This window comes from Dromaius novaehollandiae, chromosome 2, assembly GCF_036370855.1.
Source record: "Dromaius novaehollandiae isolate bDroNov1 chromosome 2, bDroNov1.hap1, whole genome shotgun sequence".
Classification (NCBI taxonomy): Eukaryota; Metazoa; Chordata; class Aves; order Casuariiformes; family Dromaiidae; genus Dromaius; species Dromaius novaehollandiae.
The window spans coordinates 135,297,307-135,324,175 of NC_088099.1; the positions used below are offsets into that span (position 1 = coordinate 135,297,307).

A 26,869-nucleotide genomic window follows, 5' to 3' on the forward strand; every position below is an offset into this window, starting at 1 on the left:
AAAATTTTAGCAGAAAGAAATGTCCAACAACTGAGAATCTTGTTTACTTTGTCAAATGAGTTTCATGAAACCATTTTTTCTTGCTAGGGAGTACCTTTTTCACAAGGAAAGAAAAAGTGTTCTAGAAATGCAGATCAATAATTACATAAGCCATGAAGCTGAGCATCCATAGGTTGGGATGGAAGAGAATCACAGAATTCTCTGTTAGTAAATTGGGAAGAAAAGAAAAATTCCAAGCACTTTCCTCAAAAATTCCTGAAACATAAACCATCCTAGATTGATCCATTCAGCAAAATTCTCCTGTAAGTTTTGCAGTCCTTTAACTATTCAGAACTCTGTGTTGTTTGGTGTGTACATGCTGCATGGGCAGGCTGAAAGGGTGGATAAAGGAGGCAGGTCACCCACACTCGATATTACAGCTCACCTACCTCATTTCCATCTGTGGAAATTCTATCCACTTAGGATTGCTACATATACACCCACTCAACGGCCTGCAGTAGAAGGAATGCTATTATCACAATACTTAAGTGAAGTAAGAACTAGAGCAAGGCTGCCCAACTTCTTGACAGCCAGGACCTGAATTGTATTACAGTGTTTATTTTAGAATTTGATGGCAAATAAATACACTTTATAATGCTTATGTGGTGCAAAATCATTCAGGGGCAATGGAGCCATTCTGTTGACCACCAGCTGGAGTGCTCTGAAGTGGAGACTTCAGTCCTGACTGTACAGGCAAAGTGTCTAATCTAATAAGGCTGTACTCAGAGTAGCAATCTGGAAGTGATAAGGCAAGCAGCCTGAAGGATTTTTTTCAAGCGGGAGGTGACCATGGTCACAACATCACCCTTCAGAATGTCTCCACCCTGAAGGCGGAAAAAGCTGCAATGTCTGCTAGTAGAGTTAGAGACTGAATCTGGAAACAGCTGGTCAAGAATAACAGTTTTGAAGGGGAACAAGAAGGGGATTGAGGCTTTAAAAAAGAAATACAGAGAGCTCTCTTTGGAGCTAGGAATAAGTGCTTGGCATGTCAAGCTGACCATTGTTGCTCAGGTCAACACCTTCTGCTTCAGGCAAATGAACTGAGTTAGTGGCTAGACCACAACTTTTCAATCTCAAGCTATTTTCTGTTTTCCTCCATGACAGGTTGAGCCCTCAGTTTGGTCTGACCCCGCCCATTTTACACAGACAAAAGGAGAATAGGATCTTATACGTAATGTCCATTTTCCCCTGCCTGACTAATGAAGTTCTGCACTCCACTCACCACTGACAATTTCAGTCCATCTAACAGCTTTCCAGGAATGGTATTGGAGGATCTTTCCCTCAGGATCTGAAGAAAAAGTAGTATCCTTTTCTTTATCTGCACCTTTATCTTCATCAGCAAAGCCTCTCTTCCAGAAAATACAAATAATTATTCTTTGTCTCAACTCCTACCTCTACTGTACTGGAGGCTGCCTTGGAGATTGCCTGAAATCAGTCTCACAGCTGTGGTACAATCGAGACCTCATCTTCTAGCACCTGGAGATTGACATTTCTAGAATGTCAATTCTGAAGGAAAAAAAATGGGTTCACATTCAGCTTGTCCAGATTTAAGACCTCCAAACGTTCCTCTCTTCCGATCACCCTATGACATTACTGGCTGCAGTGAGATATGGTCCTAAGGACACACAAAAGCCACCATGTGCTCCAGAATAGGGTCAGTGGCAACTGCCAGCCCTGTCTAAGTCCTGGTATGCATGTACAAGCAAGCAAGGATTAGAAGACAAGAGGCAAGACTGAGACACGTTTTTGAAACAGCAACAAGTAAATGGTATTTTTCAGATGAAACTTTCCAGCCTTTAAAACCAAACTGTTCCACTTTCTGCTGGAAGCATATTCAGCGAAAGTGACCTCTGACAGCAGCTCTTCTCCAGTGTTGTACAAGCAACACAGGACTGGGGCCTCCAACTTTCTATAATCTATTTGTTTGCTTCAGCTCACAAATAGTAACGAAAACTTTATAACTTCTATTGAAAACAGCTTCAGAACCTCACTCTTTCTCTTTTTCCTGCTAGAAAACTTATCTCAATATAAAACTTGTTAAACTTGTAGACTGATCATTAGTATGTGTTTATTCTATGCTTCAGTTGACCGGAATTACTTTTCTTCCTACTTACCCCCAAAATAATTTAAAGGCAACAATTGCATCCTGTTTGAAATTTAATTTTGCTAGGCTAAAGCATCAGTGACTCTGCTTGCTCAATCCTCTGAGCATTGTCAAGTTTGGAACAATCTTTCGTAAAGCACTATAGCAGTGTCACGCTGTGAACAAGAGCTGGTAGACCCTTCTACCTTCCCTCAGGACCCATTTCAGTCTTAAATCAACAAGTTGTATCCTGGAAGAAATAACTCCAAATTCACTCTTAAAGACCTTTTAATTCTTAAAAAGGTGTCTCTAATCAAATATAGTTCTGGTGTGCACTCGGGAAATCAGGTTCTACTTCCTCTCTTCTTCCTTTGCAAATCATTATTATCCCATTCTTGTTCAGTATCAAATCAGATGGATGAAATTCTATCACCTTAAACAGGCCAGATTAATCCTTTTCTGAACTTAAAAATCTGTACCTATTGGTCTTATCTGGCCAAATACGACATCCATAACATTAGCTGTATACTGAATAATATTAAAACATAAGGGTATGTTTCAGGTTTCCTCTATTTAGTTTAGCCTTCTTCTGTTTAATTGCAGCCTTATTGTGACACCTTGTTCTTCTAAGCTTTTCATTACGATTCTTTCCTTCTCAAAGTCATCGGACATTCTCAATCCAATAGCCAAGCCACTGTCTGGAAGTTTTCTTCATCAACATAAAATACGGCCGGACAGCAGAGGCATGTCACCAGAGGACCTCCTTCTCTCGGGCAGAGAGCGGGTCCTTGTTGCTCATGACCAGCGATACGGCCCTCAAGGTAATTCATACGAATAATGAATCCTGTCACCTGCAGCCGTTTTAAATCCCATTTAACTGTATTTGAGGAGAGGTCGGGGGGACTGAGGAGAGGGCAGACGGGTACTTAGGACAGGCGGCGGCGCCTTTGGGGCTCCTTCTACCCCTGCCTTCGGCTGCCGTTCCCTCGCGGCGGGAAGGGGCGCCTCCATTTGGCGTCGCCGGGCGGGGCCAGCAGCGCCCGTCCCGGGATTTTTATCGTTGAAGCATTAGAAACGGAGACGTGGGCGCGGAACCCACTGGGGCTGCCCAGGGCGAGCCCCGCCTCCCCGGAGCTCGACGCGGGGGTGGCGGCGCGCTTATCCCGGGCCCGGGCCCGAACCACGGGGTACATTTTACTGCTGCCACAGTTGCGCGCAGGTGAGAAGGGCTGCGAGCGCCCGTGAGCGCCTCCCGCAGCGGGGCGAGGGCAGGCGCGGCCCGGGCGGCGTCGTGGGGCAGTGCGAGGCGGGGTGACATGGCGTCCCGCCCGGTGGCGGGAGCGCGGACCGCTGTGGCGGGGAGGGGGAGCCGGGCCGGCGGGGCGTGCCGTGCGCGGGGCCGCAGCGAGGGGGGCTGCGGCCGCCGCTGCCGAGCGGGCAGGTAAAATATTGATAGATTATATAATCCTTTGATTAACAGGTTTTGGTCGTCCGGCACCACGTCCGAGTGCGCTCTGCCGGGGAAGGTTTGCTTCTCCCCTTTTCTGGGCGCGGAGCTCGATGCAGGCGTCTCCGCCGCCCCGCTCCGCGCTGCGTGGACGAAACAGCCTGTTTTCACTGCGAGGAGCCGCATGAGTTGAACCCGCAGTACCTGTGAGCGGGCCGGGCGTGCGTGACGATCCCTTGTCAGGGCTCCCGCAACGCAGAAATTAAGGAAAAATCGCGGGTTTTCACAGTAATGAAGTTTCCGGGTGGGGGAAAAAAAAAGGAATTTAGTAATAATCATAGTTGCTGAGAAAGTGAAACAACAGTCTAGATCAGATGGCCTGGGTGTGTGGGAAGGATGGAGTCTGCGCTGAAAGCAGCAGGGCTGTGCACTTGCACTGGCGGCTTGCAGAGCAATACTCTCCTTCGGGGGATTTACCCTTCAGTTGTGGGTGGGTGATAATGCATGTAGGTAGGGAAAGCTGTAGAAACAGAAGCATCTGTGAATTTATGTAGGCCAGAACTGTAGTGGCTGTAGGAGGACAGCAAAAGAGTAATTTTTTGTGGAACTGGTGTAAAATGTTCTGTAAAACACAAAATTGGAATTTCATTTACATTATTAGTAATATTCGTTGCCCAGAGAGGTTGTGGAGTCTCTGCCCTTGGAGATATTAAAAAGCTATCTGGACACAGTCCTGGGCAATGTGCTCTAGGTGACCCTGCTTGAGCAGAGGGGTTGGACTAGCTGATCTCCAGAGGTCCCTGCCAACCTCAGCTGATCTGTGATTCTAAAATATTATGTGATATATAAAGGAAACATAACATTTTTAACAAGATGTCAGCTGTGTGCACACAAGCTGACCTTGTACTGACCAGGTGCTGACCTACCCCAAGTCACACATGTATGAAAGGGCATTTTTCTGTTAGCTAGCCATGTTTTACTTTAGGCTCCAGGCAGCCAGTGTAGATGTAAGAGGTCTTTGCAGTCATAATATTTTGGAATTATAAGCATAGTAACTTGTAGTGGGTAGGGACTGAAATTGTCATCTTATCTTAAATATTGTAGCTCCTTAGCCATTTAGGCATCAGTAAAAGAACTGATTACTTAAAAAAGAAAAAAATCTGAATCATGTAGCCAAAATCTTTCTATTCAATAGACATTCATTTACCATATTTTTGTATTTTCCTCTTGCAAAACTGGTAGGAAGGCTTGAATAAGTCCTTGCCTGTGTCCTTTTCAGAGGACAGGTAATATGTAGAGTTGTAACTGCTATCTTATTTCCCTTGTGAAACAGAGCACTTGAGGCTGACAGAATAGAAAGTAGAAGCATGGCACAAGAAAACAGGTATCACAAAATTTTGTATGGGCAAGTCTTCAGCTACTTAACACTACTGTTCCTACTCTGCTCAACTAAACATGTTGCCAAGACTGAACAGTTGAGCATCAAGACTAAGGTTGTCCGCACTTCAGTCAAAGCTGGAAGATGGCTGTTTTGTTGCCATAGATCTGTTGTGACAGTTTTATCAGTGCTCTTCCATTTCCCAGGAATATAATGGTAACTGATAAGATTATCCTTACCAACAGGTGCTTCTTCAGCACGAGCTCAGGATCTGAATGACTGTAGTACAAGAGTCTTTTGTTGGAAAGAGAGCTCCTCTTTAAATAGGGAGAAATTAGTTCTCTCTATGATATCACCTGTAATTTTACTTTGTAGATACTGCTATTACTCTGGAATTTGATACACTTTATAGGCTAAAACAAACATCTTGTTTGCAACATAGATGCTGTTACCTAGAAGAAAATGAAATCACTCAGAATAGTAAGACTTAAAGTCCATCACTAGATGAGAAAAATATGGAGTTGAAAAAATATTTGTTCACAAAGCACTATACCTGTCTGTTAATCTTTTCTGGGATGTTCCATACTGAAGAATATGGGAGATGTTTTTGGCTCATATTTGATAAAAGTAGGAGAGAAATTTCTCCTTAAAATTCCAAGTCTTGGGGCGAAACAGCACAGTTATGAGTAGACATGTTGCAGTAATACTCTTACATTCCTGTTCAATGCATAATCAAGCAAGCGTTTAGTAAAAGCTTTGCAATAGGCACTCTAATAGTTATGTAATAAAATCTCTTCATAGTGTTTGGTAAAAAGGTTGCCTCAAAATTGTGCTTGTGGTCTCAACAAGAGGCTGGGGAGAGCTAGGCAGTAAAACATGTCAGAGAGAAAAGTCCTATCCTGTATTAGTCCTTTGATGTTATGGTGACAGTTGCAGAGAGATGCATTTACCACCTTGGACTCAAATCATACAGTCCAAAATCTGATCAGGGTTCATTCTTCTCTTTGAAATGTTGGAGGCAGTGTTCAGCAGAACTATTGGGTGGGAACTGTAGGTTACAGCTGAGCATCCCAACTACCAGTAAGAGCCATGCTCCTAACTTTTTGTTATTCGGTCAATCATTTATTCTTCCTCCATTCTGGCTTGGATTTAATTGGAATGATGTAGAGTTAGCTTGCAGCCCACCCACCCACTTAGGGAGTTGGTGTGGAGTTAACCCACTCCATGTGTACCCAACCACTTGCACATGTCCTTAGTCAAATCAGTACTGTTCATACCCCTTTTGTAGGTTTTAAAAGTTACTTTTGGACAATTAATTCACTGAATTTCTTTCTTCTAGAGCTTTTTTTTTTTTGGTGTCCATACATACTTAAAATCAGAAATGAATAAGTAACTGATGTTCTTTTATACTGTGGTCTGTGAGCAAACAAGGTTAAATATAGCATTTTGCATCAAACAGCTAGTTTTATGATATGTAAAAATTGAGATGGAGGAAGAGGGAATTAGTATAACATCCCATTGATGTTAGGAGAAAGTTCTGAAGATATTTAATAACCTAGGACTTAGAAACAATTCCCATTTGATGGGAATTCCCCCAGTAATGATCACTTTTTTTGTCATGCCAGCTGATGACATTATTCATTTTAGATGTGCTCCATTATAAAGAGCTTTATTTTTTCAACCAAAATACTAAGAGGCATTAGCAGTGTACTTTCATAATCACTGTAGGCCAGTTTAAGTTTGGGTCATTCCCAAAAGTGGCTTTGCTTGTGTCAGCATTTATGCAGTCATCTGGTTAGCAGGGAGCTATCTGGTCCTGCTGGTGCCAGGTCTGGCTATGCCAACACTGGGATGCAGCGAGAACGTGTGGTCAGGGGCTGGTGGAAGGGTGCATTCGACCTTTGCATAGCAGCTCGCATGTGGCTTAAAGTGACTCTTTAACAAGCCCCCACTAAAAGTGTATGGATATGACATCTGCACAAGCTATTAAACCTCTATAATATCCTCAAAGAATGGAGATGCATTTGTTTACAAGATCAGTTTCCCCCAAAATTACGATGAGTGGCATCGGTTACATTCATCACATACCAGTTTTTCAGTCATCTTGATGGTGATTTATCTGTCTGCTGAGACCTGCAGCGTGTTGCCTGCATTTGGGGACTTTGGAATAGTATTACATCTCTGTCAGTCTTTGGGATTTTCCTCAGTCTTTCAGGAGTTATTAAAAATGAATGTCAGGAGGCCAGTGGGAATTTCAGCTGGTTTTTTAAAGAATGTTAAGTATAAGGTATCTGGACATGTTAATCTTAAAATGTTGATAGGTTGTATGATCCCTTGATTAACAGGTTCCAGTCAGTGATCAATATATTGCCATTAATCCCCTCATCGCATAGGGGTTTGAAATATTTACCTTATTATGGGTACATTTATTAAGCGTGTGGAAATCTTACCTGTAATTTTAAGAAGTTGTAAGTTTTGCTACTGGCTGTAGTATGTGTTCCAAGCCTCCATAACAACACAAAACCCACTCCCTTCCTTCTACCTACATTGCAGGTTGAACAAGCTACTCTTAAGTACAGGTCTGTATTTCTGATTCGGTAGCCCGAGGCAAGCCCTTAACATTGCCTTCTCCTAGGTCCTGTCAGCAGAAGCAAGCTTCACAAGCATTCAGGATTTGTAGTTCTTATTCTTATCAGTAACTTTAAACAATTGATCACTGCTTTAGTAGAGAGTAGTGCCACACCATCAGCTTCATCCTCCTTAAACACCTTATAAGCGGAGATTTTAGTATCCAAATGATACAGACTATTCCTTTTGTTTCATTTGTGCTATTGATAGTCTCTCTTCAATGAGAATTTCTAGATCCTCTTATATCTTAGTCTAGCACCTGTAATCAGTGTATAAACAATTATGTATTAATTCTCACAATGTCTTTGCTGCACTGGTTTGATTTGTTTGTTGCCTGCTGAGTTTGATTTAATACAACGATTACTTCCTTTGCACTTCTAGTTTAATATCCTTCCAGCTATTTTATTTGGTTTCTTTGGGTTGGAAGCCATCCCGTCTGCACAGCCATCCTACGCCTTTGAAAGCCAGGACAGTGTTCTGTGGTATTGGAACTGTCCTTTATGCCACTTCATTTCCAGTGTTCTCTCCAGGGCTTTGAAAAAGAAAAATAAAAGGACAGGAATTAGAGTTGTTAGTGAATAATAGACTTACTTGTGTATATATATGTCAAATATATTCAGCTGAATATATAAAGTCAGAAAAATGTTTTTGGACTTGCTGTACTTTAAATTCTTGGCACTTTGGCTGTTGTGATTTGTTTCTTGTCTATACTTGTTCTGGAGTTAGACCAGAAAAATTTACTTGTTCAACAAGCAGTGACCTGAGTGAGCCAAATGAAAGCTGTATTCAATTACAGATTAATGTATATGACTGTCATCTTTAAATCTCTGGTTAATGTGCTTAAGAATCTTAAAATAAGCAAGAGATACTGGAATTCCGCTGCATCCTAGAGACCCCATTACTTGTTGTAAAGCAGCTACAGTCAGGTACAGGAATAGATAAAGTAGCTTCATATGTGGCAAAAATATCACTAAGCCCATGGAGCCTAACTGGCCTTTATTAGGCCAGGAAAGTCTGAAAGAAGGGTGTGTGTGTGTTTGCGTGGGGGGGGGGGGGGGGGTGAGTGGGTGGTGGTGTAGAGCTTTGCTTTACGATGCTGCCAGCAATAGCAAATGCTGTCCCAACCAGCTCTAGCCCTCTGGATGGAGCAGCAGCTATGCAGGTTTTATGCCATTTGGTTCTTTGTCCAGCTCAGTTGCCCACTCTTTTGTTCATTTCCCTCACTTCCTGCTAGCTACTAAATTAAGGGGAACGAGAAACCTAGTTTGAACTCTCTGAGGAGGATCAGCAGAGCCAAGACCTTTGGTATCAGTGTTTTTGGCTAACTCTGCTGAAAATGTTTATTACTTACGTTCTTCCGAGTTCCTAACAAGTAAGCAGACTTATACAGAAAAATCTACTGGTAAGTAGTTTTGATAGTGAATATGTCCCATTTAGCATGGATTCTTAGTTTTCCTCTAGAATCCTCAAAAAGTCTAACCTAAAACTATCCTTCTGCTGAAGCTGGTAACTTTTTAGTTTTTCAAATCCCCAGTGTTCAAGTGACTTTCTGGTCTGCTGGGAAGAAGAGTGTTCCAAGCTGTGTAGCCTACTTTCATTGTTCCCTGCTGTACTTCTGGACTCTACCGCTTATTCTGAGTCCCTATTGTCTTGCTGTGTAGAAGAGATCCATAAATACTTATGATAATCTAATCGATCTTCATAGGCAATAGTGGATAGCAGTTGCCAGCAGCTATCTTAGCCTGACAGAGAGGGATAAAATGTTTGACTCTATGCTACAACAAAATAGTCACTAGGTATATTCACAGTGAAGATTTTTTCTAAATTAAGTAGCTTCCATGATCGTAGAAATCAGATCTGTTTTTATTCTTTTTCATGCAGGACGTGATAGGTAGAACAGAATCCTGTGCTTCAGGACAGATACCTATGACCTACCTAAGCTGCCTTGCTTACATGCTGGAAGAATGGACTGCTGTGGAGTACCTGGAGAAATATTTTTTTCATGTGGTCATCTCACTGATGAGTGCAATACTAGTCTCTTTTATGGTTCCTTTAGCAATCTTCATTTCAATGTACACTGCTAGTTTTTTGTTTTTCATATATCAGAGGAAGAATGAGGTAAAAGGAGATCCCCTGAGTGATGTTTGGGATAATGTAAGGAAAACTGCAGCAAAGTTTTGGGATATATGTGCAAGAGTATGGCATGGTAAGTATGGCATGACGATTTGAAGGTTTGACTTACAGTAGACAGTAAATATACCCAATTTTAATTTTGGATTTCTTCCAAATGGGTACAAGGAAATGATATATGTTTTACTTCATGTGGCGTAAGCGCCACAAGTTTCTGCCCCAAAGACTGATTGCAATTTAGAATAGACAGAAAGAAAGGGAGAAATGAGATTATATAGGGTAAATTTCTGTGAATGAGTAGGAAGATGCATTTATGGTATCACAGTGGACTGCAGTGTTCATGTTAGTTCTAGTAACTTAACTGCAGGGGAGACTTACGATTTCTTTTTTTATTTTAGTTGCTGTTCATAACCCACTTAAATGAACAATCAGAACAAAACAACTAACTGGAAATGTAATTATTGTATTTTTAGTTGGAAAAAACTACTTTGTGTTATGACAGTTTAAAATAACTTTATGGGCTGTATGGAAAAGAGATAATTAGATACCACATTTAAATTTATACTGTGGCAGAATTTAAAAGTAATCTGATTATTCATTGTCATTATACCCAATCTTCAGGCACCTCAACACACCCTGCTGCCTAGGAGAATCCTCAGCCCCAAGCTACGTACTCATTTTTCCCAGAGATGTAGTTTAAGTCTATAAGCAGGACTTAATTTTGCTGCCCTAATGATGAAGAATAAAATGTTATTCTCTGTGTTGCTACCGTTCCCCACAGCTTTTCCCTTAATCTTTGAACCTCCTGCAATATAAAACCTTCTCTTCCTCGGACTCTGCATGCTCCCTCCCTGGCCATCTCCCCCGATTGCTCCTGATAGGAGCTGTAGTGCGGTTGGAGATGAAGGCAGACAAGGTGGAACTGAGTGCTTGGTTGGTAGAAGCTGTGGCTTTTCCAGGCCTTTGTATACATTAGGCTTTTGTGCCTATACCTACAGCTTAGATCAAATGTAGGAAGAGCCAGGAAAGGGATTTGTAGAAGTCAAAGCCTGTCAGAAAATTCCTTCCCTTGTGGAATGAAATACATACAACTGTCATGTGGAGAGAATCTGCCTTTGGGATTGTAATGGATTCTGCTTTGGACTTAAACTCATAAACTAGGGCAACTTTTTCTTCAGTAAAATCTGAATGGCAGGGTCCCCAACCCAACTGCTTCTAACTTGAACACTTACCTGGAAGGCCATCCGTTTCCAAACTTTAATTCTGTCTGACACAGAATGTAGATTAATATTTCCTATTTCAGGAAGGCATCCATCATTTGTGTCTCATTCTCCCGATGAAGCTGTTTTGTACTAGTATACTGATATATATATATATATTTAATTATACTTTGGACCAGGACAGGTTATAATAGGCAATAATTAACTTAGTCTACTCGCTTGAGGAAAGTGTCAGGTTCAAGTCTCATCTAGTGATTTAACTGGTACATGGATTAGCCTACTGTGTAGGGTATTCTGTGGTGTTTGAGGGGCCTTTTCTTTGCCGTTGACCCAAAGGTGCCTCTAGAACTTAATTCTTTTAAAGGCTACTCTTCAGGCTGTTACAGCTCTCTCTGAAAGACATTCAGTAAAGGACAGTAAATGGTTTGCTTTACATCCCATACAGGTTATGAGCTTCATGGTGTGGAAAACCTACCAGAAGGACCAGGAATTCTTGTGTATTACCATGGTGCCATTATTGTAGATTACCTTTCCTTTTTAGCTAGGTTCCTTCTCTGGAAAGAAAGACTTTGTCTGTCAGTAGCTGACCATTTTATCTTTCGTTTACCAGGTAAGAACGTGTTCTCCTGTATTTAAGCATTCTGAATTCATTCTGCCTATTGCTGGTTTTGGTGAATTTAACAATTATTACAATCTGAAGGGAGCTTTTAAGCAAAAAGATGGGGGACAGGCTGGTAAATGGAGAAGTGCAAACAAGATGCAAAACTTTCTTTTAAGTGAAAGCTTATAAAAACACTAGTTGTGTTTTTTTACAACACACCAGAAACAACAAACAGACATTATATAATTCCTTTGGGATGAAATTTCAGGACTAAACAGAAAGTGGACTGTATTACTTACTTATTACTTATTGAGAGTAAATAGGGCTATATTACTGACCTCATGCTGGCTGGTCAGCAGTGGATTATGAGGGCAGAAAAGCCTGGTAAATGGAGAGATATTAGTTACTTAATGGCTCTGTAGACTGGGTAGATACTGCGGTGAGGTATAACATCAAGTCTAAATTTTTGAACATAGCCCATTAGTATTCTTTGAACAAAATGAGTGTTCTTTGAACAAAAAATCCACTAGAAGAGAAGCAGTCATAGATTTAGCCCTGAGCAGGACACAAAACTTGTTTCAAGATTTTGCTATTGAAGAGCAGCTCTGTAATACTGACCACCAAAACACACCCAGATTCAACACATTATAGACTGAGAAATAAATAAATAATTGTGTTATAAAAAGGAGAAAATATTTTTTTAAAAAAAACTTCCTTTATTTTTAGAAAAAAAAGACATCAGAAGCAGCCAGAAGGAATATCAAGGAGATTATTTAAAGGCATCTTTATATGACCTATATTAAGAATGATAATAATAATATGGAGTAAAGCAAGCTATTTAAAAGTAGGACATTCTTCAAAAAAGGGAGTTGTTTCTAAACAAGGAAAACAAAGAAAGCACAAACTCAAGCAAGTTGATATAAAGCCTAATTACAACATCTCTAGAAAGATAGTGAGGAAGAAAATCAAGAGATTCTGGATTGCAACAGGAACCCAAAAGGAAAATAAAGCTTAGCAGAATTTTAAACCAGAGATTTCTTTTTTTAAGGGATAAATGAGAAGTACTGTTTCAAATTGAAGAGTCAGCAGAAGAGCTTTTAATTATAAATGTATAGTAACACATTAGCAGAACCAAACTATACTCTCTTCAAGAGTTCTAAAATAATTCAACTGTAGAATTTATAGACTACTGATGTGTATATAACATATTGCTTGAATCAGGTTTGTTCTGGAGGAGTAGAAAGTGAAATACGGTGTAACTTATAAAAGGATACCAAAGGCATCTAGTGAAGAGGACCACAAATTATGGAAATTGGGTGTCTCTATTAATTAAATTAGTAGAAATCATGGCTAAAAGTAGTATACTCAGTAAAAAGAGTTGTCCCTACACCTCCCCCCTTCTACCATACTTACCTGCTTTTTGCAGAGGAAAGTTACAATTCACAAGTTGTTTCTTTGAAGAATGCTCTTGAGCATAGGCTGTACCTATGTCTCTAAAAGACTTTTGACCAGATCCTTCACGTAAGTCTTTTGAAGTAATTGTGCTGTCATGGGAGAAGTCTTGTGAATTCATTACTGGTTAAAGGGTAGGAAAAAAGGGCTAGAAATAAATAGTTCATTTTTACAAAAAAGCAGGATTCACAAGGTGTGCCTATGGAGGTCTGTGCTAGCACCTATATTATTGAACATAATCAAAAACTAGATCGATAGGTGATAAATCCTTATGCTGGCATATTTTTTTAGGGTAGTAAAAGCTCACACAGATGATATGGTTATTTAAGAGTACTGAATCGCTTTCTGATAAAATGGCAAATGAAACTATTAAATATGATGCAATGCACAAGGGAGGGAAAACAAGTCTAGCTACATATATAATAAATACACAAGTAGGCTTTAAATTCTCTAGAGAATTTTAGGAATGTCAGCTCAACTAGCAATTGCCAAAAGGCAAATGTAATTTTAGAAATATCAGGAAGAGAAGAAACAGAAAATACCATTATGCTACTCGAAATGCATATGGTGCCCATGCCTGAGTACTGCATGGAGTTCTGGTTTCCTCATCTCAAAAAAGCTGCAAAGTAGAAAAGATACCCTCCCCCTCCCCCCCCCCCCCCCCAAAAAAAAAAAAAGCTAACAAGGATAATCAGAGGCATGGAACGACTTCTCTTGAGGAGACTATATAGGACAGAAGTCTTGCATGATTGAAGGGTATAAAATTCTGAGTAAATAGAAGGGGTGAATAAGAAGTGATAACTCTCCTTTATGGTAATTTCATGTGATGCACCATAATTCTTAACAGGCAAAAATTTTAAAGCCAAGCAAAGGAAGTGCCTTTTCAGTTTGTAAGGCTATGGCATTCATGGCTACAGGATAAAAAATATAGGTGAGTTCACAAAGGGATTGGGAAAAGTCAAAATCTATCTTTGATAGAAAAATCTGTCAGATAAGATGCATTGAATAAGATTAAGTAAGATGCAATTTTTTTTAACACTGTCTTCCAGAGTTTCTGTTGCTGACTCTTTTCAAAAATGCAGTCCTAGACACCTGTTTTGACAGTGTATAGTTGTTTACATTTATTAATATAAATAGCTACTTTTCAAACCATGCAGCTGAGTGCAGTGAATTTGAAGATTAGGGAAAATCTTGTTTCCTGAAGCTCTCTGTGAGAGTTTAGAATTTCTAGATTTGAAATGTGAACATAATATAACAAAGTGCTGTTCTCTGTGCTTTTAAATCTGTCTTTTGGAGAAATCACAATTACTGAAACAAGTGAAGGAGATTCATCAAAGTGTTCAGCCAATGTTGAAACTGCCCTGTTAAATTCTGCCATTCATGCATCTTAAGAGTCATAGAACTGCCAAGTTTGATGATCTCAAGTAGTTTGCAATTTAACTGCGTAAAACTCAGCATAAAATATTAAACATTACATTTTAAAAGAACACTAAAAATCCATGCTTTACAGGCACTTATTTTTTGTAGTAATATTTATTGTACTTAAAATTTATATCTGTTTTGTATTAAAAATATTTAAAAGAAAGGAGGGAGGAGTAGAGGTTAATTTTCAGATATCCAGCTTTGAGGCACTGGTTTCCATTGCATGGCTGGTGTTTCAATAATTTTGGCAAATAGCATACATAGACATTGGCTTATGGAGATGCTCTTGCTAAGCTGGTTCATCTTGATAATGTGTGGCCAAAAATATTGTCTCACATTTGCCACATTGCCATTATTTACTCTGTATGTCTTTTATTGACTTCGTATAAATTTGCTTTATTTCAAATATACAGCCATTAGATTTTCATTAAGCTGTAATCCTTTTGTTACATGGAAGCAATATTTATGATTTAGTGTTACAATAATATGTATTTGCTATTTATTTATTACAGGACTTAAATTATTCTTGGGGGTGATTGGTATTATGCCAGGTACAAGGGAGAACTGTCTCAAGGCACTGAAGGATGGATCCTTGGTGTCTATCTCACCTGGTGGGCTTAGAGAAGCACTATTCGGTGATGAAAATTATCAACTCATGTGGGGAAATCGAAAAGGTTTTGCTCAGGTGGCTATAGATGCAAAAGTGGTGAGTAATATATGTTACCATCCCAATTTATGCTTATTGCATGTATGTTTCATTATAAAATGCAGTTTAGGAGAGTTTACTGGGAAATCTTCCAGACAGAAGAAAAAAGTTTGAGAGTAAAGATTTCTTTTCCTCTTCTCCTACTGTCCTCGAGCGTAGCAATCTACAGGCAGCAGAGGTTTTATGGAAGCGCATAGCTTTTTCTTGACTACCGCAAAGCATCCTTCTCTAAAGTTCCATCTTGGATGAGTCTCTACCTGGTTCCTCCTATCTTGAAGTGAAACAATATTACTCTCATGCAGGCATCTAATTTCTTGTCTTGACCACATTTCACAAATTTACGCCTGGGTCCTGCTTCTCAATATTGCTGTAACATTTGATTCTTTTTTCTCATCCTACTAGATTATTAAACTATGTTCCTCTTATTTTTCTTTCTACACATCTAGTCATTTCCTATGCACTTTTAGTGCATTATCATAGAACAGAGGGGAAAGAAAGAAGAATAAGGAGAGTCCAGGATTTTGTTCTTACCCTTGCTGCTCTTTATGTTTGTGAAAGATTCCATCAGCTAGCACAAGGTGTGTCTAAATCAGTCGTTCAGTTTGGATCAGGAGTGCACTTTTGGAGCACTTTTCCCATCTCCCCCACTTAAAATGCTTTCATGAACATCATGGTATGGTTTCAGTGTACATGAACTGCAATCCTTTCGGTGAAAACTACGGCAGAAGTGCTCCAGACGTGCAGCCTAATACTCTCGATCTGCAAGTGGGCATTCAGTTGATGGTACCAGACTACAGCTTGTTCCAAGTAAAAATAAAACACTAAAATGCGTACAGTGTTGATGTCAGATCCTCAGCATCGTCTGTTTTCCTCTATACAAATACTTCTATTGGTTTTCACTTTTTGCTAATGAACATATGGCCACAATTTCAGTTACATTTTCAGTGTGGCAAACACAGACTTTTACCACTGGCTCTGACTTCCTCCATATAATTCCACATATGAGATTGTTTCTGTGATACAGTCTCTGGGTAATAATTTTATTTTGGATGGTATAGAGCTGAAACAGCAACTCTGTAACTCCCTGTCTTTTCTTGTAACTGCCACTTCCCATCTTCATCATCATAACTGAGGCCCAGTTTTCTGTCTTGGATTAGACCTAGCACATTTAGCACTCTTTGTGTGGGACGTTACTAATATACATCCAGGCTTTATCTGTTCTGCCATAAATCATAATTTTTCTTTTCATTCTCATGAATATCTCGTCTATTGCAGTGCTATTCTTTGGCCTTCCAAATTAATATAATCCTTTCCAGGCTATGTAAGGGTATCTGTACTGGGAGTTGAGTTCTTCATGTGAAACTTGAACTTCTCACTACCCCTTTCAGTTTTTTGTGTAGCTGTTTCTCTTTCTTATCTCCCCTAAATTGTTGCTTATTAAACTTTACTTTGATCCCTTTCTCAGAAGCTCCTACCAGGGTTGCAAAATTTATGCTTCAGATTAATATTTCTGCATAACTGTCTGCCTTTGAAGTCTTGTAAGGAAATAAGTAAACAGTAGAATAAATTTAGGGGATTATCAAGTGGATAAAGTATTTTTAGGCTGGGAGTCCTATTCCCAGCTCTTTGTCTGTCTTGCGTGGCCTTGTAAAAGTTGGGAGTTTTGTACTTCTCTTCCCTTTCCCTTCCTTTCTCTTAAAAGTGAGGGCTGTTAGACACAATATTTAATATACTGTGAAGGCTTGTACACCACCACCACTACTAGGAAAATATGAGAATCTGAATAGAATAAACCCAGTCAAATTTGGATGTGCATTTTGAATTGCCTTATAATCTTTCCTTTTCTGTATTAATAGATAATAATATACTTGAATACTTTTTATGCAACTTGAGCGATTTTTAATAATATCATTTTCCTGTTTGTCTTTCAAGCTACCTTGTGGTGATTTATATTACCCTGTCTGGTAAAACAGACACTATATAGAACTGTCTGTTACCTGGAGGGCACAGAGAGGATTATCTCCTTTGAAACCTGCTAGCCTAAGCATACCTTTACAGTGTGTCTTGCTCTCATATTACTCTTCTTTGTCTGAATACACTCATTCAGATGTCTGTTCTCTTATGATCAGGAGGTCTGAGTGGATTTCACTATGGTGGGCATCACTATAATTAGCTTGCAGGCTCCACTGAATTTTGGGCACTTTCAATATTTCTCTGGAAATTTGCGATCAGAAATACATTAGATAGAAAAAGGCACTTAAAAAAAAAAGTGCTGTTTAACTGTAGGAACCAAACTTCACCAGTAGAGAGGACAGTGTTAACCATACGTACTGTTTCTTACGTAAAGTTAGTCCCATAGATTCCTGGATTCTATCTGTTGACAAACTTGAGTTTGATTTCTCCTGTTTGTTTTTGCTGCATCCTTTTCAGTACTGGTCAAACCAGTCTCATTGGGTGACTGAAGTCTGGGAATAGAATCATCTAAACTTAACGGAGCTCAGTTTGTAGAGTACCAATTAATATATGTTTTGCTAATACTTACTCAGATTCTGGATAAAGGCAAGAAAAGACTAGCAGAGCCTTGTTTTGAATTTATCCAACATACAGTGTAGACACCATCCTATGAACCAAACACACTTTATAGCGTTCTTTCTTTTTAGTTGCAATAATGAAGTGAGTTTGTTCTCTTTTTCTGTAGCTGCCTAAGGACTGCCCTCCAGAAAGAGTGTAGTCCAAATCAATAAGGACACGTAATTGCCCTTATTTGTCCAAAGGACGTGCATAAGTTTTTTTTTCCAGTGAGATTATTTTCCAAACATTACTACTTTAGTAGGATCTTATTTTGAGAAACAGATAAGATGAGCCGAAACTGAACGCCTTCTTGCTTTCTGCTATGGTAAGACGTCATGAACTAAATACCTCCCTATTCAGAACATATGATTTTCGATTTAGGGAGAGAAATTGTGAAGTTTCACTTTATGGTTCAGTCAGACATACTACAATAAATACATAGCATCCAAGATGTTTTTCTTAGAATCCCAGTTAATTCTCATAATATGCATTCCAAGTGAGAGGTATAAAGCAGTAATACAGTGTTAGTCACTTTCCTTGTAAATGGTGACTTTAAAACAGCAATGTTTGTGGGAGCTGAGAGATGTAATTTGACTTGTGTTCTTGAGCGTATATGATAAAGAAACTTGACTTTCTGACTTTACTCAACAGGATGTTAAGGTAGTTTGTTTTCTTTTCAATCTTTTACTATAACATCAGTAACATAGATTATTCAAGATAAGCTATAACTACACTTCTAGGCACAGGAAAAGAAGTGAGGCTTTGTTAAGATGCTACTCCGTCCAAAAAGCCAGCAAGAGGGTCTAAAAATAAGCTTGAGGAAAAAATAAACCGGCCAAGAGGTTACCGAATAACCACTAGCCCTTCTCTGTCTGTCCCAGATACCTTGATGAAAACAGCTATTTGATTGAAGTTCTGTATTTTTCTATCAGCATGATCATGGTAGCAATGATATTTTCAGAAAAATGAAAGTTCCCCCTATTAGTTTTTGTTTTGCTGCAAGAGATTTATATGGTTACTCCTTAAAACACCAGAGATGAAGAGTGTGATTCCTATTGCACTTGCATTGTTGCACTTGCATTGAGTCAAACCCAAGGATTTAACCATCTGGCTGCCCACAGATAAAGAGTTGCTTGTTTTGTGTACTGTACTATACTGCACCCTAGTATAGTGATACCAGGGTTAGCTCCAGTAGCAACAGCAATTCATTTGCATGGGCTAATACATACTCCATTCTCCATGTGGACTTCTGTACTATACCTGCTCATACTGTAAGTGCTCATAGTGTAAGAAGTCACTGGAAAAAGTTACAAGAGCAGTTCTGAGAGCAGAAACTGGAACCTGGTGCTTGTCCCTACCAGCTAAGTTTCTTAACAGGACAGCACATCTGGTGCGTATGTGTGCTCATTTGATCTCTTCCCTTCTCTCCACACCAGAATTACCTTTTGCACTATGCTGTAGCAGGCAAGATGTGCCTTAAGGACATGGGGACTGTAGATTTGAACATTTTGAGGGCGAGGAGAGAGTTAGAGGTATGATGTCATGAATTTTGTATCATGGGCAAATGCTCTTTGTTCCACTATAGGTAAAGATGCAGTGTTAAGTGTGTTGTAAGAGTTCTCCTTTGTTTCTTTTTGCACTAGAAGGGGAGGGGATGAAGGAACAGCTGAAGGTGCTTATCCTCCATGTATGATATAGGTGGACAAAGATGTGTCTCCTTGCAGTTCTATTTGAGTCAGACACCCAAATTATGGAAGAAAATGGGGCTTAAGCACAACTCTAGGCACAAGATCCCGTGTTTGGCCCTAAAAGGCCAAAGGAGAGCAGGTAGCAGTTAATTGTGTAAGAGCAGTACTGATTTTCCAATGTCTTGGAATATTATGGCAAAATATTTAATTTTTTTAGATAAAGACATTACAAATGAGGAAAAAAAATTTAAAACAATGCAAACTACCACAATGCTATCTTAAGAAATGCCTTCACTTGGGACGTTACCTTTTAAGTTTTAGTTACCTTTAAAAATGGCCAGACACTAGCTTTCTAAAGACAGTGTAATAGAGGATAGTATTTGTAATGCTTAAGTTTCTTTGTGAAGTTTGAAATAATTTCCCACTATTTCAGTCATAAAACACGTTTATCAAGTTATGTATCTTTTCTTCAAAATTAACCTTTACATTTAAAAAATAAATAATTTTGTTGTTTTGGTTAGCTCTGCTCAATGTCTTCCCCCAAAATAAAAACACATACATATTTCATATATGTATGAATGAATGAAAAGCTAACTTACTGGAGGAAACACAGCATTAATAATTGTTTTCTGTGTTCTAAATAGTATCTGTCATCAGCAGAAATATCGTTATGTGAGATGTATAAACTTTGCAGCCTTATCTAGGTCACCTATATCAGTGTGAAAATCTGTTTGACAGCTCCATGCCAAATTTGATGTTTCTTAACAAATCTGCAAAATTTGAGTGGCACATTTAGAATTTATTTTGATCATTGCACAGAGGACATCTAATTACCATTGTTCATCATGGCAGGAATAATGCTTCATTGTCGTTCAGTATATTTTACTTACATTCTTTTTTTATATTTGGGAAATGAATTAGAACTTTTCCTGGAAACGTACCGGTTTCATTGATGCAGAAGTCCAGGATGGACTTACAAAATGGGAAGACTGAAAACTCAGAACAAATTGCTGATAAAGGCATTTATTTCCAGTGTGAGGAAGCTTATTGATTGCTTGTCTTGATTAGGCAGAACAGAGACTTGAGCCTCTGTAGAGGGACCTAAGATGTGGAAAACAATCCTACAAGTAGTAGCAAGCTACTGGCTGTTGGCAAATGGCACACTGTCTCCCCTTCCACTCATGCCTAAGAAAAGTGTTTAGTGTGTGTATTTGTTCCAAGCTGAAATGTGAATGTTAATAAACTGTTAGAATTTTGGAACTCCCAGTGCAGCATTGTAAAACAAGTTCAAAATATAATAAACTCCCATTGCAGGGCAACATACTAAGCCCTCAGCACTTCAGTGATAAGAAAATTCCATGTTTGTCATCTAACCAACCAGTAATTATCCTCTGCCTTAAAGGAATTTCTCATTTGCATTATCAAGCACTAAAGCATACATTCAAACATGGTATAAGATTTTCACCTTTTTGTTTTTCTTGATCCCATAGCCCATCATTCCAATGTATACTCAAAATATTCGGGAAGGATATATGGCATGTAAAGAAAGAAGTAAGAATTTTAAAATATATTTTAAGTTTCTGAAATGTTTTCTTCACTTTTCTCTCAAAAAGATTTTTCTTTTCAGACTTTTGCTTACACTGGATTCTTTAACATGCCTGCTGTGGGTCAGAGGTATCTCAAATATTGCGCTATCTAGCAAGTGTGTAGCTAGTGTTTGCTCTGTGATTTGCTTCTTTAATGCAGTCTCATTTCTGTAATCTGTTAATTGTGTCATGCCTTGTGTTGGTGGACAGTTAATCTAAATCTTACAATTTCTTCTTGACTGTCAAATGAAACAAGCATTTTAAAGGGTTCTTTCCAAATCTATCAGTTTCAAGTTTGGATTGTGTTTATTGTCACTGTGATCTCATTTTTTCCCCCTTAAACTATTACAGGATTTTTAAGATGGTTATATGAAAATACTCGACTGCCAGTTACTCTACCATATGGAGGACTTCCTGTTAAACTTCGCACATATATTGGGGAGCCAATTCCTTATGATCCAAATGTAACTGCTGAGGAATTAGTTGAAAAGGTAAGTTAGCTTTCCCTGCAATATTGAACTGCACACTTTGTCTTCTATTATATGTGCATTTGAAAATGCGGTTTTTTGTAATGTAAAAATTAGGTTTTTTGTATGGTTGATTAAAGACAAATACACTTTTACTGGCTTGTTAATATAATGGACAGTTGAGCACCATGATTATATAATGTGCAGATATCTACCAGTATGTACTGACACAGTAACAGTTGTTTGGGATGCCCCTATCTTTTTCAAAATGTGTGGTTATTGTATTCTTGAAACACTAACTTAGTTTCTTCCCTCTGTGATAACTTTGATACCTGAAATGATATAAACTATGTTTAAGTTCAGTTTGAAGTGCATAGGAAAATAAACTTCATATATAACAAACATCTTCCAAGAATCTTCTGTAAAGAACATAGGGCTCTAGAAACATAGACAAGTTCCACAAGAGCTTCAGTCCCATTGTCAAAAGGAAAACATAAAAAAAAAATCATTCACATCCCAAATGCAAAAATATTTTCAGTACCTACAGCTTGATGAAATCAATCATGGTTAGGTGCATAATAGCTTTTATAGATCTATGGTTTAGGCATTTTTCAAAATGCTAATCTGTACAGAAAATTCACTTTTAAAATTTTTCACAGAAGATGAAAGATGGCTTTATTCAGAAAATTCTGCTATGGTCTAGGAATAGATGGATCAAAATATCTGTTAGGAATCACTAAAAAATCTGAAAATCTAAAAATCGCCTTTCTGCACCAGAAAAGATGCAATAAGCTTTTGTTCGTTTGTTTCAGCGAATCTGCTGCAGATTGTTTTGGGCTTCACCACAGTGAAGCCAGAAAGACAGGTTTTGTCAGCTACAAGAGAACTGTCCCAACAAGCTATGAAGTTTGTGCTTACCAGTTTTAGGTGGCTGCATGCGCAAGATTATTACTAAAATGGTCCTTATGGTTACCCATATTCTTGGGTTTTGGGGGAAGAGTATTTTGTATACTTGCTAAACTGAAATTTAAAACTCCCACTGAAATAACTTGTTTCATTAAGTCAGGAGTTTGGCCATCTACTTCAGTGGAAGTAGATGGGTCTGTGTCTAACATTAGTTTAAAAAAAAACCTTAAATGAGGTTTGAGATGAACAGTAGACTAGCTGACCTCTATCTGATCCTGCCTTGGAGAGGAGTCAGGAAGTTAATCTATCAGGAGAAGTTTAGCTACTCTTCGCTTATGTTTCCAGCAGTATTTTACTACTACTTTGGGACAGATCACTGTAGTACTTAGCTATTATTTCAAATTTAAATATATTAGGAAAAGCTGAAAGAGATTATTTCTATCACTAGTGGAGATGCAGAATATTTTATTCATTTTCTTCACAGACTTACATTTGACTTACATTCAGACTAAAAAGTAATAGAATGTAGTTATGAGTTCTCTTATTATGTATATGCTGAGTATGATGAAATTATAGAAAAATTCATGTTGGGAGGGACATCTGGAGGTCTCCGGTCCAACCTCTTGGTCACAGTAGGCTCAGATAAGAGATTGGACCAGGTTTGTCAAGCATTGTCCAGTGCTCTTAACTTCCAAGGATGAAGACTGCACAAACTTAATGTGTGCATGTATTAAAGGCTAATCTGACTTAGTAACTCCCAGGACTGATAAGTCTTAATATGAGCCTTACCAAACTGCAGTCAATGTTTTTTCCTTTTTAAAGGAAAATGTTGTTAGGATAGATACCTAATATAAATGACACCTTTTTTTCTTAAAGTAGATCTTAAGTGTATACTTCCCAATACCTCCGGAAACTCTGGCAGGAAGTCAGTGATTATACTGTTTCTTTCTTGCATAAGCAAATATGTAAAGGCCAACTTTCTCTTCTCTTTTTAGACAAAGACTGCAGTCCAAGCTCTAATAGACAAACACCAAACAATCCCAGGCAGCATATGGAAGGCCTTATTGGACCGATTTGATAAACAGCAGAAAAGTGATTAGAGTGCTTGTATAATGAAAAACAATGTCCTACAGCAATAGTGGCAGTTTAACTTACAAGTTTCTGCAGATTCGACAGAAGAAAACAATGTCTTTTAGGCTCCCCCATATATGGCGCTCTGAGGATATTTTTAAGTCAAAAAGAGTGGGCCCTTAAACAAGAAAACTTATGTATAATAGCAGTGCAGTGCTAAACTCTCCAGAAGAAAATCATGTAGCTGGTATTTGGCCTGTACCTAAAACAAATATTTACATAGAGCTGAGAGCCTCAAAAATTTTGTCTAGTTCTGTGGCTTTATGTTTTGAGCTGATCACAGTCTAGTTCCTGAAAAGAATCTCAAATCAGGTGTTGTCCCACCAGAGTCCAATGTAGCAGGCACTCTCTCTGAGCACGTTACCAATCAGACCTCAGACAAGACAGTGTGAGAAGAGAAAATGTCTTTCACTTCAGTTATTCACTATTGCTTAGACCATTTTTCTGGAGAGAGAGATATATAAAGAGAAATAATCTCACTAAATCAGACATTAGACTTATACAAACTCCTTTTCTTAATGGTTCAGTATCCTGGAAAGTAAATTCTGCATCCAAGACTTTGCTCTGACAGAAGTGTCTCCTATGCAAGTATTTTATCCCCTTTGTACAGTGGAGTGAGGGATCCCACTCCCATTTTTTGAGGGGATGGAACAAATCTGGCTAACTCTAGAGAAGGAGACACAGACTGATAGAAATATCTGATTCAGATTCTAACTACCATTTGAGGCACAAATTAAAGTTTTATATTCTCAAAGAGAGAAAAAAGGCTTTAGTTAAATGCAGCACTATGCAAATACATGTTTAATACTTTCAAGTCTCAGCTGGTACATCCATGCACTATTGCACCATACAATACTGATTTAGTAGAGGAGGCTGCCCCTAGTTTGAGAATCCCTGCATTGTAGTCTGTTTGCAGTACAGATATGCTGTCGTCACCCAGATCTCCCAGGGAGCTGGCAGGAGCAGCTTACTTAATGTAATCCAAGCCTGAGGCTTATAATCACTGGTGTTTTGCCTAAAAATGCAACACCTCCATCCTCGTGTGGATTGAGCGTAAATGCCTATTTGGAAAGGAGGACATAGGCAGTGTTGTCTTACTAATACATTTTTCAGAATCCTGAAACTTGCTACAAAGCAGAATGTATTCTTTACAAGCTACATGATGTTATTGGTGGGAGTGGGAAACCTTTGTATAATTAAAAATGACCAAAACTGTTAACTTCAAAAACCAAGGAGGGTAATTGTTGTGCCTCATTTTTTCTTCCTGTACGTTAACACCTATACTCTTTCCCCTCAACATCCTAAAAATTTATGTAGCATCTAAGACAATATATACAAGGTTAGCCCATTGTCACTGGAAAAACTAAATCTACTCTTTGGATCAAAGTATTCTTCTCTCCTGTTCCGCTGCTGCTACTCCCTAAATATTTCTCACATACCTGAAGGAGGAAGCAAGATGGACAGGTGAGCTTATTTTGAAGCAAGTTAGTCCCCTGGAACAAAAAGACAAGAATCCTGTCCTGAAACAACTCAGATCCATCCTGAGACATAGGAGTGTTTACTTGAATACCTTAACTAGTTGTAGTTAAGGCAGCATACAGGCAGAAAGATTTTTCTCCCAGGAGAGACTCAACATGCATAGGAAATGATAGACTACAGCAAATCAAGATGCTGACTACCATGCCTGTACTTGAATAGGAATTCAAACCATGCAGTCTTATATAGTGCACCCTAGCAATTTATGCTAAAATTCAAAGCCTGGTGTTAACTTGAGTAAGGAAAGGAACTAAAAGAAAGGGCTGCAGATACTAAAATGGACACAGATGAAGAAGCAGCAGCAATTAAGAGTAACCAGAATCTGAAAATATTCCTTGTTATCACAAAAATCATGTGGAAGGAAAATATCCTATTTTTCAAGCACATTAACATAATCAATTAGCACACTTCAGTCATCCATATTCTGAGAGTTGCACTACCTTTCAAACTCTGTGCCCTCTGACACCTGACATTAGGGGCCAGGCTGCAACTCAGCATGGAGCACCAGCCTTGGACAAAGGATATGTAAGGAACAATGATTATTTTTCAAAGTGGGGATGTGAGCCCAGATCTCCTGTATCTCCAGGGGTTAACAGTTTGTTAGCAAAGCAAAAGCTTTTGCTGGGCTATGTCATGTTACAGCAGCATCCCAATATTATCTGCAGTTTGTCTGAAACGAGGTGGAGTGAAACTTAATTTCTTTCTGTTGCTCTCTCTCACAGTTGTCTTAAAGTATTTTCTGGGTTCTTAAGGTAATGAACGAAATTATTATTTAGAAATTTTAGTATTTTTGAATGAACTATAAGGCAGTGCTTTTTCTAGTATTTAAATCAGTTGGTTTTTTTTTCCATAAATGTTATAATACTGCTCTTCTAAAAGAGTTTGTGTCCATACAAATAGAATTGTATTTCCCAATCAAATTGCTCTCCTACAACATTGTATTGTCTTGCCTCTCCATCATAAAATAAAAAAGTATGAAAAATAGGAAATGCAGATGATCTGTGCCTGTCTCAAAACCTGAAAAAACATTTATGCCTTTTTTCGGTGTAGTTTGCCTCATAAATGATGCAAGGAAATCACATTCCTTAACTTTTCGTACATGAGGTTTGTCCAACACAAACTACAGGATTCTACCTTGAGGAAGAACATACTACTGGTAACACTGAAAAATAAGTTAATTTGGCAACACTGCAAATAAAGTTATAAAACGCACAACTGAATAGCTACAGCTCAGAAGTCAAATAATGTAAACATAAATGATAGCCAGTCAAAAAAGCATAACAGACAAAGATATGAAAGAATTTGCAGGCAATTTGTCATGAACTGATCTTAACCTAAAGTTGATGGCACAGTTTGTAATAGTGTCATCGTGAAAATTGTTAAATTTCAGCCCAGCTGGTATGGTAGCTAAAGGAACCTGTGTCTGCAACCAAGCCTGGTGTAACTTGAATGCATTCTTTTTTATTAGATTGGTTTCTTTTTAACATAGAAGGTAGATCTAGGGATCATAACTAAGGCTGCAGGACAGTCAGAAATATGGTAACAAATGCTTCAACCTTTATGTCCAGACTGCAAGCCCTCCCCAATAAAATGCTTTAAAAAATCCCAAATATAACAGCCTTGCAAAATCTGGACTTCAGATTACTCCATGTTACAACTACTACAATTTTCTAAATTTTCCTGGTCCCTGGCTGAGAAGACTTAAGGCAAAGTATGGAAGTTTCAATATATGGAATTAATTAAAGAACATATATTTATGTAATACGCAACGCATTTCAAAAAAAGAAAAAAAAGACCAAATGCTGTAAAACCCCCAGATACCAGTCATTCAATTTGTTTTAAAGAATGAGATTGGCGTATCATATTGAGTTCCTGTTG

The 26,869-nt window shown here is 38.6% G+C and overlaps 1 protein-coding gene and 1 long non-coding RNA gene across 5 annotated transcripts in view; one reads left to right on the top strand and one right to left on the bottom strand.

The window, feature by feature from the left end:
- Positions 1 to 26,869, bottom strand: part of LOC112981724 (uncharacterized) — a 35,065-nt gene that overhangs the window by 5,938 nt on the left and 2,258 nt on the right. The window contains exons 2-4 of one of the 2 annotated variants that reach the window (XR_003258794.2): positions 11,865 to 11,907; positions 7,398 to 8,107; positions 2,184 to 3,814 (exon numbers count right to left, since the gene is read on the bottom strand). This is a non-coding gene — a long non-coding RNA (uncharacterized LOC112981724). Of the gene's footprint in view, positions 1 to 2,183; positions 3,815 to 7,397; positions 8,108 to 11,864; positions 11,908 to 26,869 lie in introns of those variants that run through there. The other variant, XR_003258793.2, reaches the window with a different exon arrangement.
- LOC112981704 (DGAT1/2-independent enzyme synthesizing storage lipids-like) lies at positions 3,284 to 25,984 on the top strand. 3 transcript variants are annotated; one of them, XM_064507535.1, is made up of 7 exons: positions 3,284 to 3,341; positions 9,457 to 9,781; positions 11,371 to 11,535; positions 14,913 to 15,106; positions 20,856 to 20,916; positions 21,303 to 21,442; positions 23,320 to 25,984. In XM_064507535.1, the coding sequence occupies exons 2-7, from the start codon at positions 9,502 to 9,504 to the stop codon at positions 23,422 to 23,424; spliced, it is 945 nt and encodes a 314-aa protein (XP_064363605.1). In that variant the 5' UTR covers positions 3,284 to 3,341; positions 9,457 to 9,501; the 3' UTR covers positions 23,425 to 25,984. The 3 variants fall into 3 exon arrangements, with proteins under 3 accessions (XP_064363605.1, XP_064363606.1, XP_025953362.2); XM_064507536.1 differs by lacking the exon at positions 3,284 to 3,341 and adding an exon at positions 3,711 to 3,775; XM_026097577.2 differs by lacking the exon at positions 3,284 to 3,341 and having other exon boundaries at positions 8,652 to 9,781.